This window comes from Aythya marila (assembly GCF_965140915.1).
Source record: "Aythya marila genome assembly, chromosome: 3".
Taxonomy (NCBI): Eukaryota; Metazoa; Chordata; class Aves; order Anseriformes; family Anatidae; genus Aythya; species Aythya marila.
The window spans coordinates 33514932-33528317 of record NC_139044.1 but is presented as its reverse complement, the minus strand read 5'-3'; the positions used below and the strand labels follow the sequence as shown (position 1 = coordinate 33528317).

Sequence of the window (13386 nt, the reverse complement as noted above, 5' to 3'; positions counted from 1 at the left end):
CCAGCTGAGCCCTCCTCCAGCCGGCAGGTCGGTGTTGCTGCCTCTCTCTGCTCCCCCTGTGTCCACACCTCCATCCCTTCCCCAGCGCTGCCTTCCTGAGCACACAGCCCTTCACCCCCGGATGCTGACCCTCGGAGCTGGCATCCCAAAGCTTTCCTGGGAGCCGTGCCCAGGGTCCTCTGGAGATGACGCCGTTCCCGGCAGCGAGAGCACCTAACAGTCGGAGCACGGTCTAAAAAACAAACGGGGAGGGTGGACGGGGCAGGGGGAAGCTGGATTCGTGGCGCTCAGCCTTCTCTCTGACCTGCCCGTCAGCTCCTGGGCACCCCACGGGCAGGTAACGTCGCTCCCTGCACCCTGCGAGGGCTCTGGCTCTGCTGCCAGTGGGAGCAGGGGTGGCGAGAGGTGCGACAGGGTGCCTGGCGGTCGCTGCTTCCAGCCTGCAGATGGAGCTGGGAGCCGAAGCACCCCCCTCCCTGCAACAGGCCCGTCTTTTCATTCCCCCCTTTGGGTCTCAACGCTGCTGGATTATGGTTTTGGGGTTTTTTTTTTTTGCATGTGGTGGTCGGTCTGGAGTCCTGTGCCACGTCAGGGAGAGCACCATCCATCACTCACCCCCCCAGGAGGTCAGAGCCATCGCTCCGTCCCGCCTCGTCCTCCCGGGCCGTCTCCCTCCCCGGCGCTCTTCTCCCCAAATCCTGCGCTGGCTCGGGCCAGGCCATGGGCAACAAGATCCCACCGCCCCCCCTGCCTTCACAGTGAGGTCTCCACGCAGGACCCGTTGCGGTGGAGGTGACGGTGGTCGTGGTTCAGGCAGCCTTCGTTGCGGTGCACGATGAGGATGGGGAAGTAGAGGGCGTCCTGGTAAGGAGGGGGGTCTTCCTCCTCCACCGTGACCTGGCTGGAGAGGCGGGTCTGCTCCGTGGGGCAGCTCTGCTCGTTCAGGCTCCCGCTCCGGCTCTGCCACAGGCAGCTGCGCCGCGAGCCGTAGAGGCGGCCCAGCGAGAAGCGGCTGCTGCTGAAGGGGATGCGGGGGCTGCCGTTGCAGATGCTCAGGGCGCTGCGGGAGAAGATGGACGAGCTGCTTATAGTCCTGTGGCACCGCTCGCAGTTCTGCCGGTAGCCCCCGTAGCGGCACGCCGAGTAGCTGGTGCAGCCCGAGAGCCCCACCAAGTCCATCAGGACGGCTTCCGAGTAGCTGGGCACCAGCTGCTGGTTGGATCGGATGTGCCACTCCAGCTCGGTGCTGTCCACCGTGTTGACGCGGGGCATCCTCCGGCAGAAGGAGCGCTCCTCAGCCGGCGTCACCGCCACGTAGTCAAACCCAAAGAGTTTCTCCACGTGGTAGTGGACGTAGGAGGTGCGGTACTCGTTTAGCACCCGCAGGGGCCAGGAGAGGGTCAGCAGAGCAGCCACCCAGAAGACGTAGTGGGATACGTACCAAGGCAGGTTGTCTGGGTCGGAAAAGGCCACCATGTATTCCTTGAAGTCCACGTTTTTGAGGTGCATGCCCTCCCTGGCCTCCATGTAGTCATCCAGGCCCTCGTTCTCCGTGAAGAAGCGGGCCCGCTGGGTCAGGTAGGAGTTCTCCGACTCCACGTTGGCGAAGCTGAAACACTTGGTGAAGCGGAGCCGCGTGGCCGGGTAGCTCTCCAGGTCAATGAGGTCCTTGGAGATGTCCTTAACCCCGCAGTTGGAATAGTCAAACTCGGCCTCTGCCACGTGGGTGTTGACCCGCTCGTGATACACTTGGGTGGTGGTGTAGGCGTCCCCGTTGCGATAGCGGGTCACCTGCCGGGTCCTCCGGACATAGTGGTAGCTGATGGCCTTCCACCAGATGCAGGGGGTGGCCTGCTGCATCCGCTGCACTCGCTCGTGCACGCTTTCCACGTCCACCTTGTACTGCAGCTCGTTGCGGGTGTAGCAGTGCCAGCACTCCACCAGGTACACCACGTAGAGCATCACCAGGAAGGCCAGCGGGATGTAGACGTAGCCGTTGGAGCAGGGGCTGTCGTGGTACATCATGGACTTGCCCTTGTAGGCGCTGTCGAAGGTCAGGCGGGTCACCTTGGTGACGTGGCACCACGTCATGGCCCCCATGCAGCCGTACATCAGCAGCGACAGCAGCAGGCATTTCCAGTGGGACTCCCGGCACAGAGACTTGCTGAGAGACTGCTTCACCGGCCGCTGCTGCTCCGGGGGGGCCGGGGAGAGGGGGAGAGAAAACAAGAGGAGAGGTCAGTGGGATGAAGCAGCGGGAGGAAGGCGAGCAGGCGGCGGGATGCTCTGGACGGGGAACGGAGCGAGCCGAGGTGCAGGGGGCACAGTGCCACCCCAAAGGGAGACCCCCCCTCCTCCGCAGCCCTGGTGAGGGACACATCCCACGTCCTGGGGCATGGGTGTGAAAGCTCGTGCCTTTTTCTATAAGAACTGCTCTCAGGGTTATAGTGATGGTCAAGGGGCAGGACTTCAGCCACGGGACTTCTGAGAGGGACTGCACCGGTGCGTTCGCCACAGAGACTGTGCAGGGTTTCATAAAAACCTGGGAAACCCTCCTCTTAAGGAAACCTTTGCCACGCTCTGCAACGCCTTGAAGTCTCGAGTATTGATCCAGCAGGTGCTTGTTTGGTCAATTACCAAACCCCAAGGGAGGACATGCAAAGAGGTTTTTTTTGTTTTTTTTTTATATACACGAGACTTCCTCCAGCACAAACGCCATCCAACACAGCAAGCTCCAAAGAGAGAGGAGGTGGGAACCCTGGCCTTGGGCAGATGCCACAAAGGTCCCTCAGAGGGTTTCAGCTTTGTGTCCCATCTCCATCTGCATGTGCCATGCCTTCGGGCTCCCTTCTCTCATCAGAGGCCGTGCTGCCTTTGCCTGAGCTCACCTCTGCCCTTGCAGGGGTAAAGCCAGCTGTAATGCCACCCCTGATGCGTGAGATGCCGTGCAAACGGCAGGGAAAGCAACAAGAGGAACATCCACAAAGCCTGAGGAGAGCAAGAAACGCACAGGCTGGGGAGCTGAGGAGACACAGAGCCCCTGCAGACTGTGAGCTTCAAGGACTTCAGGGCACTGTCCCGCAGCTTCCCAGCCCACTAGGTGTTTGGAGCCTTTCATCTGAGGATCCCAAAGGGCTTAATGGATTTACGCTGCCAAACAGGAGGTCACTTGCACTTTTGGCATGAAAAAGGAAAATTTTAGCAGCAACCGGAGGTCACAAAGCATTGGCAAGCCCAGGAAGTGATCCGGGCCTCTTCTCCCCTCTAAAAAAACCCTCCTCGCCCTCCTTAAAGAGCCCCCCACCCCTTGGCTTGGTCCCGCAGAGTCCCACATGCCAATCTTTCCTCCCTGCTCCGTGCCAAAGCCTGGCCCACCCCATGCCAGTGGGACTTCTGCCACGGTGCTGAGCGGGGCTGGACCCAGCCCAAGCCTCCAGCAGGGACGGTGACACCAGGGGGGGAACGATGGCACGGCCCTCTGGGGGTCCCAGGTGGCACTGAGGCCCTGCTCTGTGGGAACCAGCTGAGGGCAGGAGCTGGTGGCAGAGCTGGGGAAGACACGGGGCCTCTGTGGGGTGGCTCTGCCCTGGAGCTGCAGTACAGGCACCCCACAGCCTTCCCAGTGCAACCCACACCCGATGGGGGATGAGAGGAACCACAGGAAGAGAAAAGGGAGCAAGGAGAGGAAAGGGGGACGCCGAGCAGGAGCTGCCTGTGCTCTGCCCTCCCTGCTCGGGTCCCTGCTGCGGTTACGAGGGTCTGCACAGACCCCTTGGGTTCGGCCAGGCTGCTCAGCCTCAGGGGGGGCTGCAAGCAAGGCCCTAGCCCTGCAGGGATCCCGGCAGAGCCCGCTGCAGGCAGGGACCCGGGGCACGGCAGCAGGGAGGATGATGCAGCCGCGGCTCGCTTCCAGGAACTGTGTTAGCAGGGCTCCAGTCCACGCTCCAGTCTCCTCCTGAGGCTACGCGGCATTCAGACACTGCAGCGCTTCCACGGGGTCACGCTAACCCCTGCCGTAAACTGTTTACAAACCCGTTTCGTCCCAGGCTTTTGAGGTAAAACACGCAGACATCGGCTGCGCCGGTGGGGTTTCTGAGAGCCGTTCGAGTGCCAATAACAGGGGACACAACCACAGCAGAGGTGGAGGAGGAGCCAGCTGCAGAGGCTAATCCCGGTAGGAAATGCAGCATCCCTGCTCCTCTCCCGGGCTGCACAGGGCTCTCGGGAGCAAACAAGCAGCACCAAGGCTTCCCCCGCAGGAGCAGCTGAAGAAGGTCACCTCCTCGAGCTCTTCCCCAGCCTTGGAGGAGCCCTCACCAGGGGACGGGGAAATCCTTTCTGTCCCAGAACGGTGCCACTCGGAGGAACGTGGGCTGTGGCACGAACGCCACACCACCTGCCTGCTGCAGTCTGACGGAGTAATAGGGCACGAGGCTTGCCCCGCTCGTCTCCTCCCGTCACACAGCACATGTTGGACAGCCTCACCTGGAGCTGCTGTTTTCTGAGGGCGTGTGGAAGGCACGTTTGGGAAAGGCCCTCCTGGGCCTCACACGAGGCGTTTGCTTCCGAAATTGCCCCCGAGGTGAAAGGAGGTGGGAGCCCCACACCCGCAGCTGCTGCTCTGGGGTGGAGAGGAAAGGATGGAGGTGATGACCTGTGAGCAGCCGTGAAGCAAGCAGAAATGTCCACAACACACAGGGCAGAGGCAGCAGAAGAGCAGGCCCCCGTCACTGCTAGAGCCCAGACCCTTTGAGCATCTCCTGCTGTGGAGAGCTGGGCAATCCACCTCTCAATCGTCCCTCAAGGGGACAAACCTGCCCAGCACCACGGCAGCCAAGCACGTGGGCAAAAATCCCTTCGTTGCCCCCACCTCTTCGATCCTGTGACCAAACTCCAGCAGTCCTTCAAGCTGCACAAAGCTCCTCTCCGAAACAGCCTGAGCTCTCCGATTCCCGCTGACCTCCTGACTTTACGCGGTGGCCCGGGGGTCACAGGGGTAGGTGCCCTGGAGACACGTCTCTACAGGGCCGAGAAAAACAAAACAAAACAAAACAAAACAAAACAACAACAACAACAACAACAACAACAACAAACAGAATCCAAAGGCCCAAAGCAGCAGCTTGAAGGCCTAGACCACTGTAGCAGCAGCTTGCAGGAGGCTCTGGTGGGACTCCAGAGCCTTGTTGTCCACGGCTGGGCCCTGCAGGTTGGTTTCTATCATGCAACAGATTAATAACCTTGTCCCCTTTGACCTCAGATCCCCAGAAGAAGGCTGGCGGGGAGGATCCAGCCATCCCGAGGAAGCACCACCGTCTCCCAAGGCCACTCGTGCTCAGGAGGGTCCCGGCTCACTCCCGCGTGCCCACGGCCCAGGTTTGGGAACTACCTGCCTAGAAGCAGCAGCTGGCTCGGCCCCAGCCTGGCAGCGCTGCCAACTGCAGAGGAAAGGGGAAGGCAGAGCATCTAGGAGCCAGGGAAGCCTGCCAGCACTCCGCGCCTGCGACGGTACCAAGGGCTCCATTTTACACAGCAGCTGGGAACAGGACCGCTTCCCTCCGCCGCATCCCCCCGGGGCTGCAGGACAAGGGTTTTTTTTTAAGCTTGCTCCCAGGCTGAGGGGCTAGTCCCTTGGCATTTCATCCCCTCCAAAGTGGAAATGAGTTGCTGAGTGAGATTCAGCTCAGCGCTGCTAAGTGTAGGTGTATGCATGTGATGCCAAAAGGAAGCAGGAGCTCAGACAGCAAAGCAGCTCGTCTCCAGCCCACTCTGGCTTGCCACTTGCCGAAGCCTTACAGGGCTCCGAGGTGACCTGAGACGTGTCGAGTTGAGGCACCTTCAATCAGGACAGATCTCATTTCCCATTTTCCAGTCCCCAGACATCCCTGTAAGCAGGAGATGCCGCTTCCCTCTCCCCCACAGGCTGCTTCATGCCAGTCTGTGATAGCTGCTGGCTGAGGGAAGCGTGCCCTTAGCCTAAACCGTGCAGGTCACGGACTCCAGCTCTTCTGTCTGCTCCCAGGGGGTGCAATTACACTGACACCCCAGCTGGCAGCCACCAGCAGAGCAATCAAAGCCCAGATGATCTTCTCGTAAGCCCTGCGAGGCAGGGGACACCCTCGGCGAGGGACACCCAGCCGGGCACTGCCCCTGCTGCACTTGTGTCATCCAAACCGGCTCAGCACTGGCACCTCTCATGAGCCACTCCACCTGGACCCAGTGCTGATTCACACAACCAGCCAGGGCACAGGAGGCGAGGGGCCACGTCCCAGCGTGGCACAAGCACGTCCTTGTGCTAAAAAAGCCTCTCACGGGGTCTGCTGGGAGCCCTGTTGGGGTCTGGGGGTGGCCGAGCGGCAGCAGGAGACGGGAGCTGAGGCAGAGCCGCAGAGCGGAGCATACGGCGTTTGTACAGCTTCCCAGTCCTTGCACGCCAGTTTTCCTCTCCCACAATTATTTCCATCTAAATATAAGTCTGTATATATAGAACAACTACGCGTCTGCATGGATGTTCTCCCGGAGCCGAGGAGGCAGAGAACACCGGGGTTATGCAGCACTTGCTAGCGGCAGCTCCCCGGCAGCAGCAGAGGGCGAGCGGTGTGCCAGCTCCTGGGCACCCCAGCGAGCTGGGACACCTTGGGGGACAAGGACAACACTGCCCACCCCACACTGCCTACCTGCCCTCCAGGACCACCGGCCCCACAGCACACGGGGGCTCCTCTCGGTGTGGTTGCTGCCTCTCCCCTTGGGACGCACGATTTGGGGGACGCACAGGGGCTCGCAGCCCTGCCTGCCCCGTGCTGCTCCCTGTTCCCAAAGCACCCCAATCCCTACCCGCTGACACCCGTGGCCTGGGCTCCAGAAAGCCACCAGCTAGGGGGGACTGCAGCGTGCCTGGGGGCTGCCCTGAGCCACCCTGGGCCTGAGAGCAGTCCCCAGGTCCCTCCGCAGGGCTTCCCTCGCAGCCGCCCCGCATTTGTGCCACCTCCTGGCATCCCCCCGCACCCGAGGGGCGAAAGGGGGGTCTCGGCGCATCCTTCCCAAGCACAGCAACCTCCTCCTCGCTTTCCTTTTGGCATCTCCCCTTTTCGTTCCCCATCCCCAGCCGCTCGCCACCCAGACCCCCATCCACGTCTCCAGCCCCCCCCACGACCCCCGAGCGCGCTCCTCGCACCGAGCACAACCCGAGCGATGGAAAAGGGGGGGGGGGCGCGGGCGGGGAGGGGGGCTCGCAGCCCCCTGCCCGCCTCTCCCCACCTGCGGGCTCCGGCGGGGAAGCGAGCCCCGCACCGCACCGCCCCGCAGAGGGCTGCGCTGCCCCTCGGAGCCCGGCGGCGAGTCCCGGGGGGGGTCCCCGAGGCACCCACCCGTCTCCGGGCCGTCAGGGGAGGGGGGCTCCCGGCCCGGGGGGTCCGTACCTGTGCGGGCGCGGCGCGGCTAGCCTCCGCCGGGCGCGCCGCGCACAGCCGGCCCCGTGCAGCCGGCTAGGGTTGGTGGTTGTGGGGGGCACCTCACCTCCTCTCGGCCCCCCTCCGCCTCCTCCGGCGGCCCCGACGCGCTGCTGCCTCCTCCCTCGCCGGCCGCGGCCGCCGAGGCCGGGGGGGACATGGTGGTGGCGCTGGAGGCGGCGGGGGCGCCCCGCTGGCGATGCCTCCGGGCTGGGCGGCGCGGCCCCGCAGCCGCATTATCCCGGCCGCCGCCGGGCGCTGCCCCCCCGGGAGGCGGCGGGGCGGCGGGGCGGCATGGCACCGGCCGCGCACCGGGCCCCCCCCGCGGCTCCCGGGCCCCGCCGCAGCGCAGCGCCCGCACCCGCACCCGCACCCGCGCCCGCGCCCGCACCCGCGCCCGGTGCGGCGGAGGGCGGCGGGCGGAGCCGCGGGGGGAGGAGGGACGGCGGGGAGGGGGCGCGGGAGGGGGCGGGGGGCCGGGGGTCACCTTGAGGAGGGAGGGGAAGGGGAGGGAGGGGGCGCGCTGCGGGGCGCGGAGCCCCCGGGGGGATGCGCCGCGCTGGGGCGCACGGCTGAGGGGTGGGTGGGATGTCCTGGGATGGATGCGCCACTGAGGGATGGACACACGGCCCAGGGTGGACACACTGCCAGGATGGACACACTGCCATGGGATGGACACACTGCCAGGATGGACACACTGCCCTGGGACACACTGCCAGGGGATGGACACACTGCCATGGGACACACCACCCAGGATGGACACCCCGCTGCGCCTCTCCCCAGCTCATCCCCACCACACTGGGGACCTCCAGGGGGCTGTAAAAGCTCGGCCCCGCCGGCTGGGGAGGGGGCTGTGGGATGTTCCCGTGGGTAGAAGCAGCTCCAGCAGGGCATGGGACTTCTTTGGGGGGAAGGGAAGGGAAGGGAAGGGAAGGGAAGGGAAGGGAAGGGAAGGGAAGGGAAGGGAAGGGAAGGGAAGGGAAGGGAAGGGAAGGGAAGGGAAGGGAAGGGAAGGGAAGGGAAGGGAAGGGAAGGGAAGGGAAGGGAAGGGAAGGGAAGGGAAGGGAAGGGAAGGGAAGGGAAGGGAAGGGAAGGGAAGGGAAGGGAAGGGAAGGGAAGGGAAGGGAAGGGAAGGGAAGGGAAGGGAAGGAGGCCCAAGGAGACACACGTCTAGAGGGAAATGATGCAGCCACTGCCTCCTATGGAAAGAGGTGTGGCAGGCGGGGTGCCACTGGAGGAGCTCCTCTTCCAAAGAGGCTGGGGATGGATTTCCTCTCTCCTTTCCCCTGTTTCCATGGGAACAGCAGCAAGCAGGAACAGCCTGCTCTGAATTTCACTGCCTGCTGCTCAGGCACCCCCCTCCCAACCCTGTAGGCAGATTTGGGCTCTCAGGGGTTTCGGACCCATCCTCGCTGTGTGCACTGTGGCAGGGCAAGGCAAAGGGGCACAAGCCCTCACCTGCTGGGATTCCCATAGCAGCACTGTCTGCTATCAGACGCACACCAGCAGGCATTTGCAAACAATTTGCATCCATGGATGCGTTTCTGCTCTTTGTGGCCGCAGGGGCAGGTGTGGGGTGATCATCCTGGAGGAGCAGCGCTGTTCTCTCAAGGATGGGAAGGAAGAAAAGGTGAATTTGTCCCTGCACTTTTGAATTCATGGTAACCTTTGACTTTGCAATGCTTCAGAGGGGTGCCCAGCACCACCACAAACTGCAAGGAGCATCTCGCTACACTTTACCCATCTCAGGCCCATTACCAGCTCAGACTGAGCCTTGGGATGCGTGCTGCCACCAACCCTTTGGAGCCATCCACGCCACGGATCTCCTACCGGTGGGTTCCTTCCACGGCTACCGGTGAGCCAGAAGGAGGCTTTTTTGTATCGAGCATCTTGGATTGTGGCCCTGGCAGAATGTTTTCTGTGCCTTGGAGGCGACAGTGCCAAGCACATCGTCAGCGGTGCTATTTCTGAGCGAGGTGTCACAAGGAAGTTCTGTGCCCTGCTCTATCCAAACTGAAATTATGCAAGTTCTCAGCCACCTTCTGCACGAAAGAGGCAAGTGGCGGGTTTATATCCTCGGAGATGAATCCAAGGGCACAGCTGGTAACGTGCTGAAAAGAGCAGAGCCGCCCCACAGAGAATGGGAGAGAGAAGGCTATAGGGTGCGTAGGTCTCTTCCACCTGGTTCACCTTTCTGCAGACCAGCAGGAGAGGTTTTACCTGATTTCCTGGCATGATTCCTTCCCTACACTCTTTCTCCTTGAAATGAAAACACAGGGCTCTAAAAAGTTGCCCTCAGTGTCCAGAACCCCACACCACAACTCGCTGCGACAGCCCTGCACTGCAGCTCCTTCAGATACCCTCTCTCCCCAAAGCTCACGCGGCTTAATTCCTGGGAATCAACTTTTCCGGAGAAAACTGAAGGAAGAGGGGCAACGACCGAGGCTGTGCTCTGTGTCACCATCAGAGAGAGAACCCAGGAGTCCTAATTCTAGCACGCTGCACAGTAAACAACTTGGAAAGCTGCATTTGCCACAAACTTCTGTAGCATCATATATATATATACATATATATATATATATATATATATATATATAATACTGGTTCTAGCTTTATTATGTCCAAAAGGTCAAGGATGATCAAGCCTTAACCTTTTGTTCCTAAGCAGTCAACAATAGCTAGTGGTGTGCTCCTTCCCCTGTCTCAAGAAGATGTGTAAGAGAAAATCCCCTTGCGTTGGACACGGGGTTGTCTGAGCCTGGAAACGGCAGCCTATTATATTTAGAAATATCAAAGATATTTTGTGCAGGCTGCGTGAGCCTTCCCGAATGTGTCGCTCCAATTAAGTTACTCCTTACTAACGCAACGAGGGGAGTGTGGGTGATGGGATGCGCTCCTTGCTCCAGTTAAACAAGATCCCTTAGCTGCTGCTGCTTGGCCATATTGACTGCTCTGCTGCCATTTACCTCTGTGATCGCTGTCCTCACAGGAAATCTGTGCCATTAGTCACATTTTTCTCGACTACACTCAGACTGCATGTCTGCTGGCAGGAGATCCAAGGGCGTGTATTTTATTTCCTCCCTTTTTTCATCTTTTTTTGCTTCTTTTTTTTTTTCTGTGTGAGGGAAACTCGCTGAAACCCTCAGGTGTCTTTGCCACCAGCCAAATCACGGATTTGCGAGAGGGAAATTTCTGATGAAAAGGGGGTTTCTGATGAGCAGGAGTGAGGTGCAGCCCGAAAAAGCCATCCCGTTCGGCATCAGCAGACAGGCCCCACACCTCCACCATCAGGATGCTGGCAGCCCACAGATGTGCCGATTTTGGGACGGTGAGGCAAGTGGTTTTGCTGCTCGTGCTCGGCGGTACATCTCACACACGGGGATTATTGCTGTCCCTGGAAACCCTCAGATTCGTGCTCTCCTCCTTCCCTTTCCAATGAGCTGCCTGTGTGCAGTTTGTTTATTCTCCACCCAGCCCCACGAGAGGCTATTTCTCCATCACTGCAATTATCCGTGAGGCTCCACAGAGGTTTCAGGCTCAGGTTAAATGGCTTTCCTCCCTGCGGCTGCCCGGCAGGCAATCTGGTGCCTCCCTCAGCAATGAAAAGGGGGTTCACGGCCACCCACATGCTGCCTGACAGCCCTCAGGACATCCATCGGGTCTGACACAACTCCGGAGCAGCGGCGACCTCTCCAAGTGCCCGGAGAGTGGCAGCGGTGTGAGCTTTCCCCTCTCCCTGCCCCCCCGGAGCCAGCCCTCCCTGCTCACCCACCTCTCCCAACCCCTTCCTGGGTTCCTCGGCTGCTTACAGCAGCGTGCCTCACCCGAGCCTATTCCCAAAGCACCCTGCTGCAAGCGTGGAGAGCCGCAAGCCCTAATTCGGCCTGGCAGCTCAGAGGGTTCGCTCTCCGGAGAGCGGAGCTGAGCGTGCATGAGTAATACCTCGGGCAGCGCCCTGCCGGGGACCAGAGCAGCCGCCTGGAGCACTGCTGGGACGGGACAGGGGGCTGAGACAGCAGGGAGGGGAGCCCCTGCCCCACAACCATCCCCGGGGAGGGAGGAGATGTCTCCTCTCGAGGGGGCGGCCAGGCGCCGGTGACCCTCCAGAAGGCAGTCAGCTTCCCACTGGCTACCAAGGGAGCCCCAGGTGACAAGATCTCTCACCTCGGGCAGCGTTTCACCAGCTAATTATGCGTGGTTTTGATTATCTGTGCTCCCAGGCCATCTGCCATCCCCTCCCCGTTCCTAGCCACATCTGCCGCCTCCCCTGGGAGAGCCGCAGAGCGCACAGACCAGTGCACAGCAAGGCAGAGGGTCACACGAGGAGAGGGAATGACATCGAAATTAAGAATGAAATTTTGTTGAAACGCCTGAGGTTTTGTTTGTTCATTCACTTTGCAGGGATTTCCCTGCCCCTTTATCTCCGCCGTGCACCTTTCTACCCATCGCTGGGCTTTTGGAGGCGCAGGCAGGGGCCACGGTTCCTGTGACGTTACGGGAGTGTAGACCAAAAGGAAGGGAGGCAACCACCGTGGACTGCAAGGAGGAAAACTCCGAGTGGGGAAAACCCTGCAGAACTGGGGCAGAACTGGGGCAGGAGCCCCGAGCGGCGTCCTCGGGGACACGCGGCGACACCGTGATTTCAGCCCCAGCCACCACAAGAGGGCAGGCAGCGTTTGCTAGGCCCCTTTCCAAAAAGTGGGTGCCTGAGGAGCACCCCGTCTGCCCTGGTCAGAGAGGAAATGTCCTCGCCTTGGGGCATGCATTCCTCTGAAAGGCACGCTCCTGCCTTACCCTGTTGGGCCGCACAGCCAGGTGACCCAGTTTGGTGCACCACAGAGCTGGTTTGCAGCGAGATGCACGGAGCAGCAGCCCGAGGAGAAGCCCTGTCACTTCTCCTGCCGCTTCCCTTGCTCTCCTGGGGCCTCTGCTCCACGTTAGGAGCCCGGTGCGGGTGGTGTTGGAGCCCCAGGCAGAGGTCTGGGCCGCTGCTCAGGGTACCTGAAGATATCCCTGGTGTTGGAAATGCGGTAGGAGCTTTGGGGCCTGGCACCTTTCTGACCTTCTGCCCTCAGACCAGCCACAGGCTTCATCTCTCTCCATCTCTTTCAGGCTCCTTGCGCTCACCTCACCCAGCACACAGCCCGAGGCGAGGTGGAGAAGACAAGGGGACGGTGCCAGGCCCAGGCTGCAGCTGGTGTGTGGAAATTGCAGGAAATTGTAGGGCTGTGCCCCCATGGCCCCAGCTGCTCAGGGGCCAGCCTCTGGGCCACTCTTTCTGGGCTGAGTTTGGTGCTGGAGAGGTCACCCGGAGCAGCTCGGAGCGCCATGTGCTGACACTGACCTCTAGCGGGAATGGATTCCTTCCTCTGGGTTTCTCCCTGCGATTTTAGGCACTCGAGTGCCAGCTTCACGGGGGCTGGAGAGAGCCCAGAATTAGGGCTGCGTTATTTAAATCCTCAGAAGCAAATCACGCTCAGATTTGGCCTCTCCTTACATTTAAATGTGCTCAGTCCCTCCACCACTACCTGCGCAAAACAGAACAGAAAACAGGAAAGGCATTTGGGAAGGTTCTCGCTGGGTAACCCAGCAGCAGCTGGGTACAAAAAGCTGAAAGAGCAGAAACTCTGGGTGCGAGGGGGCACCTTTTGGCTTCACTCTGGATCCCACAGGACGTGTGAGACTTCTGTGCTGAGCTCGGGCCGGCTGTGATGGCCCAGTCCCCATCCCAGGCCCCAGCCAGACCCAGCCTGACTCTGCCCCGCGTGGGGCTCCGTGGGTTATCAGCTGCAAGCAGCAGGATGAGGAGTGGCAGCTGCAGGCAGGGTGCAGGAGGGGGTGGCGTGAAGGCATGACCCAGATCCGTGCCCTGGTGAGGTGCAGGAGCTTCTTGCCCTTAGCACTTGGCATCTCGCACCCAGGCAGCGCAGCACGACCGGCG

At 61.1% G+C, this 13386-nt stretch overlaps 1 protein-coding gene across 1 annotated transcript; it reads right to left on the bottom strand.

Annotated features, from left to right (window-relative positions):
• Positions 1 to 597: 597 nt before the first annotated feature.
• Positions 598 to 7605, bottom strand: TMEM151B (transmembrane protein 151B; the record flags this gene model as incomplete). The annotated part of the gene is made up of 2 exons (XM_082755633.1): positions 598 to 2190; positions 7513 to 7605. 2 exons carry the CDS (start codon positions 7603 to 7605, stop codon positions 754 to 756), a joined length of 1530 nt encoding a protein of 509 aa, XP_082611759.1. The 3' UTR covers positions 598 to 753.
• Between the last annotated feature and the right edge of the window lie 5781 nt (positions 7606 to 13386).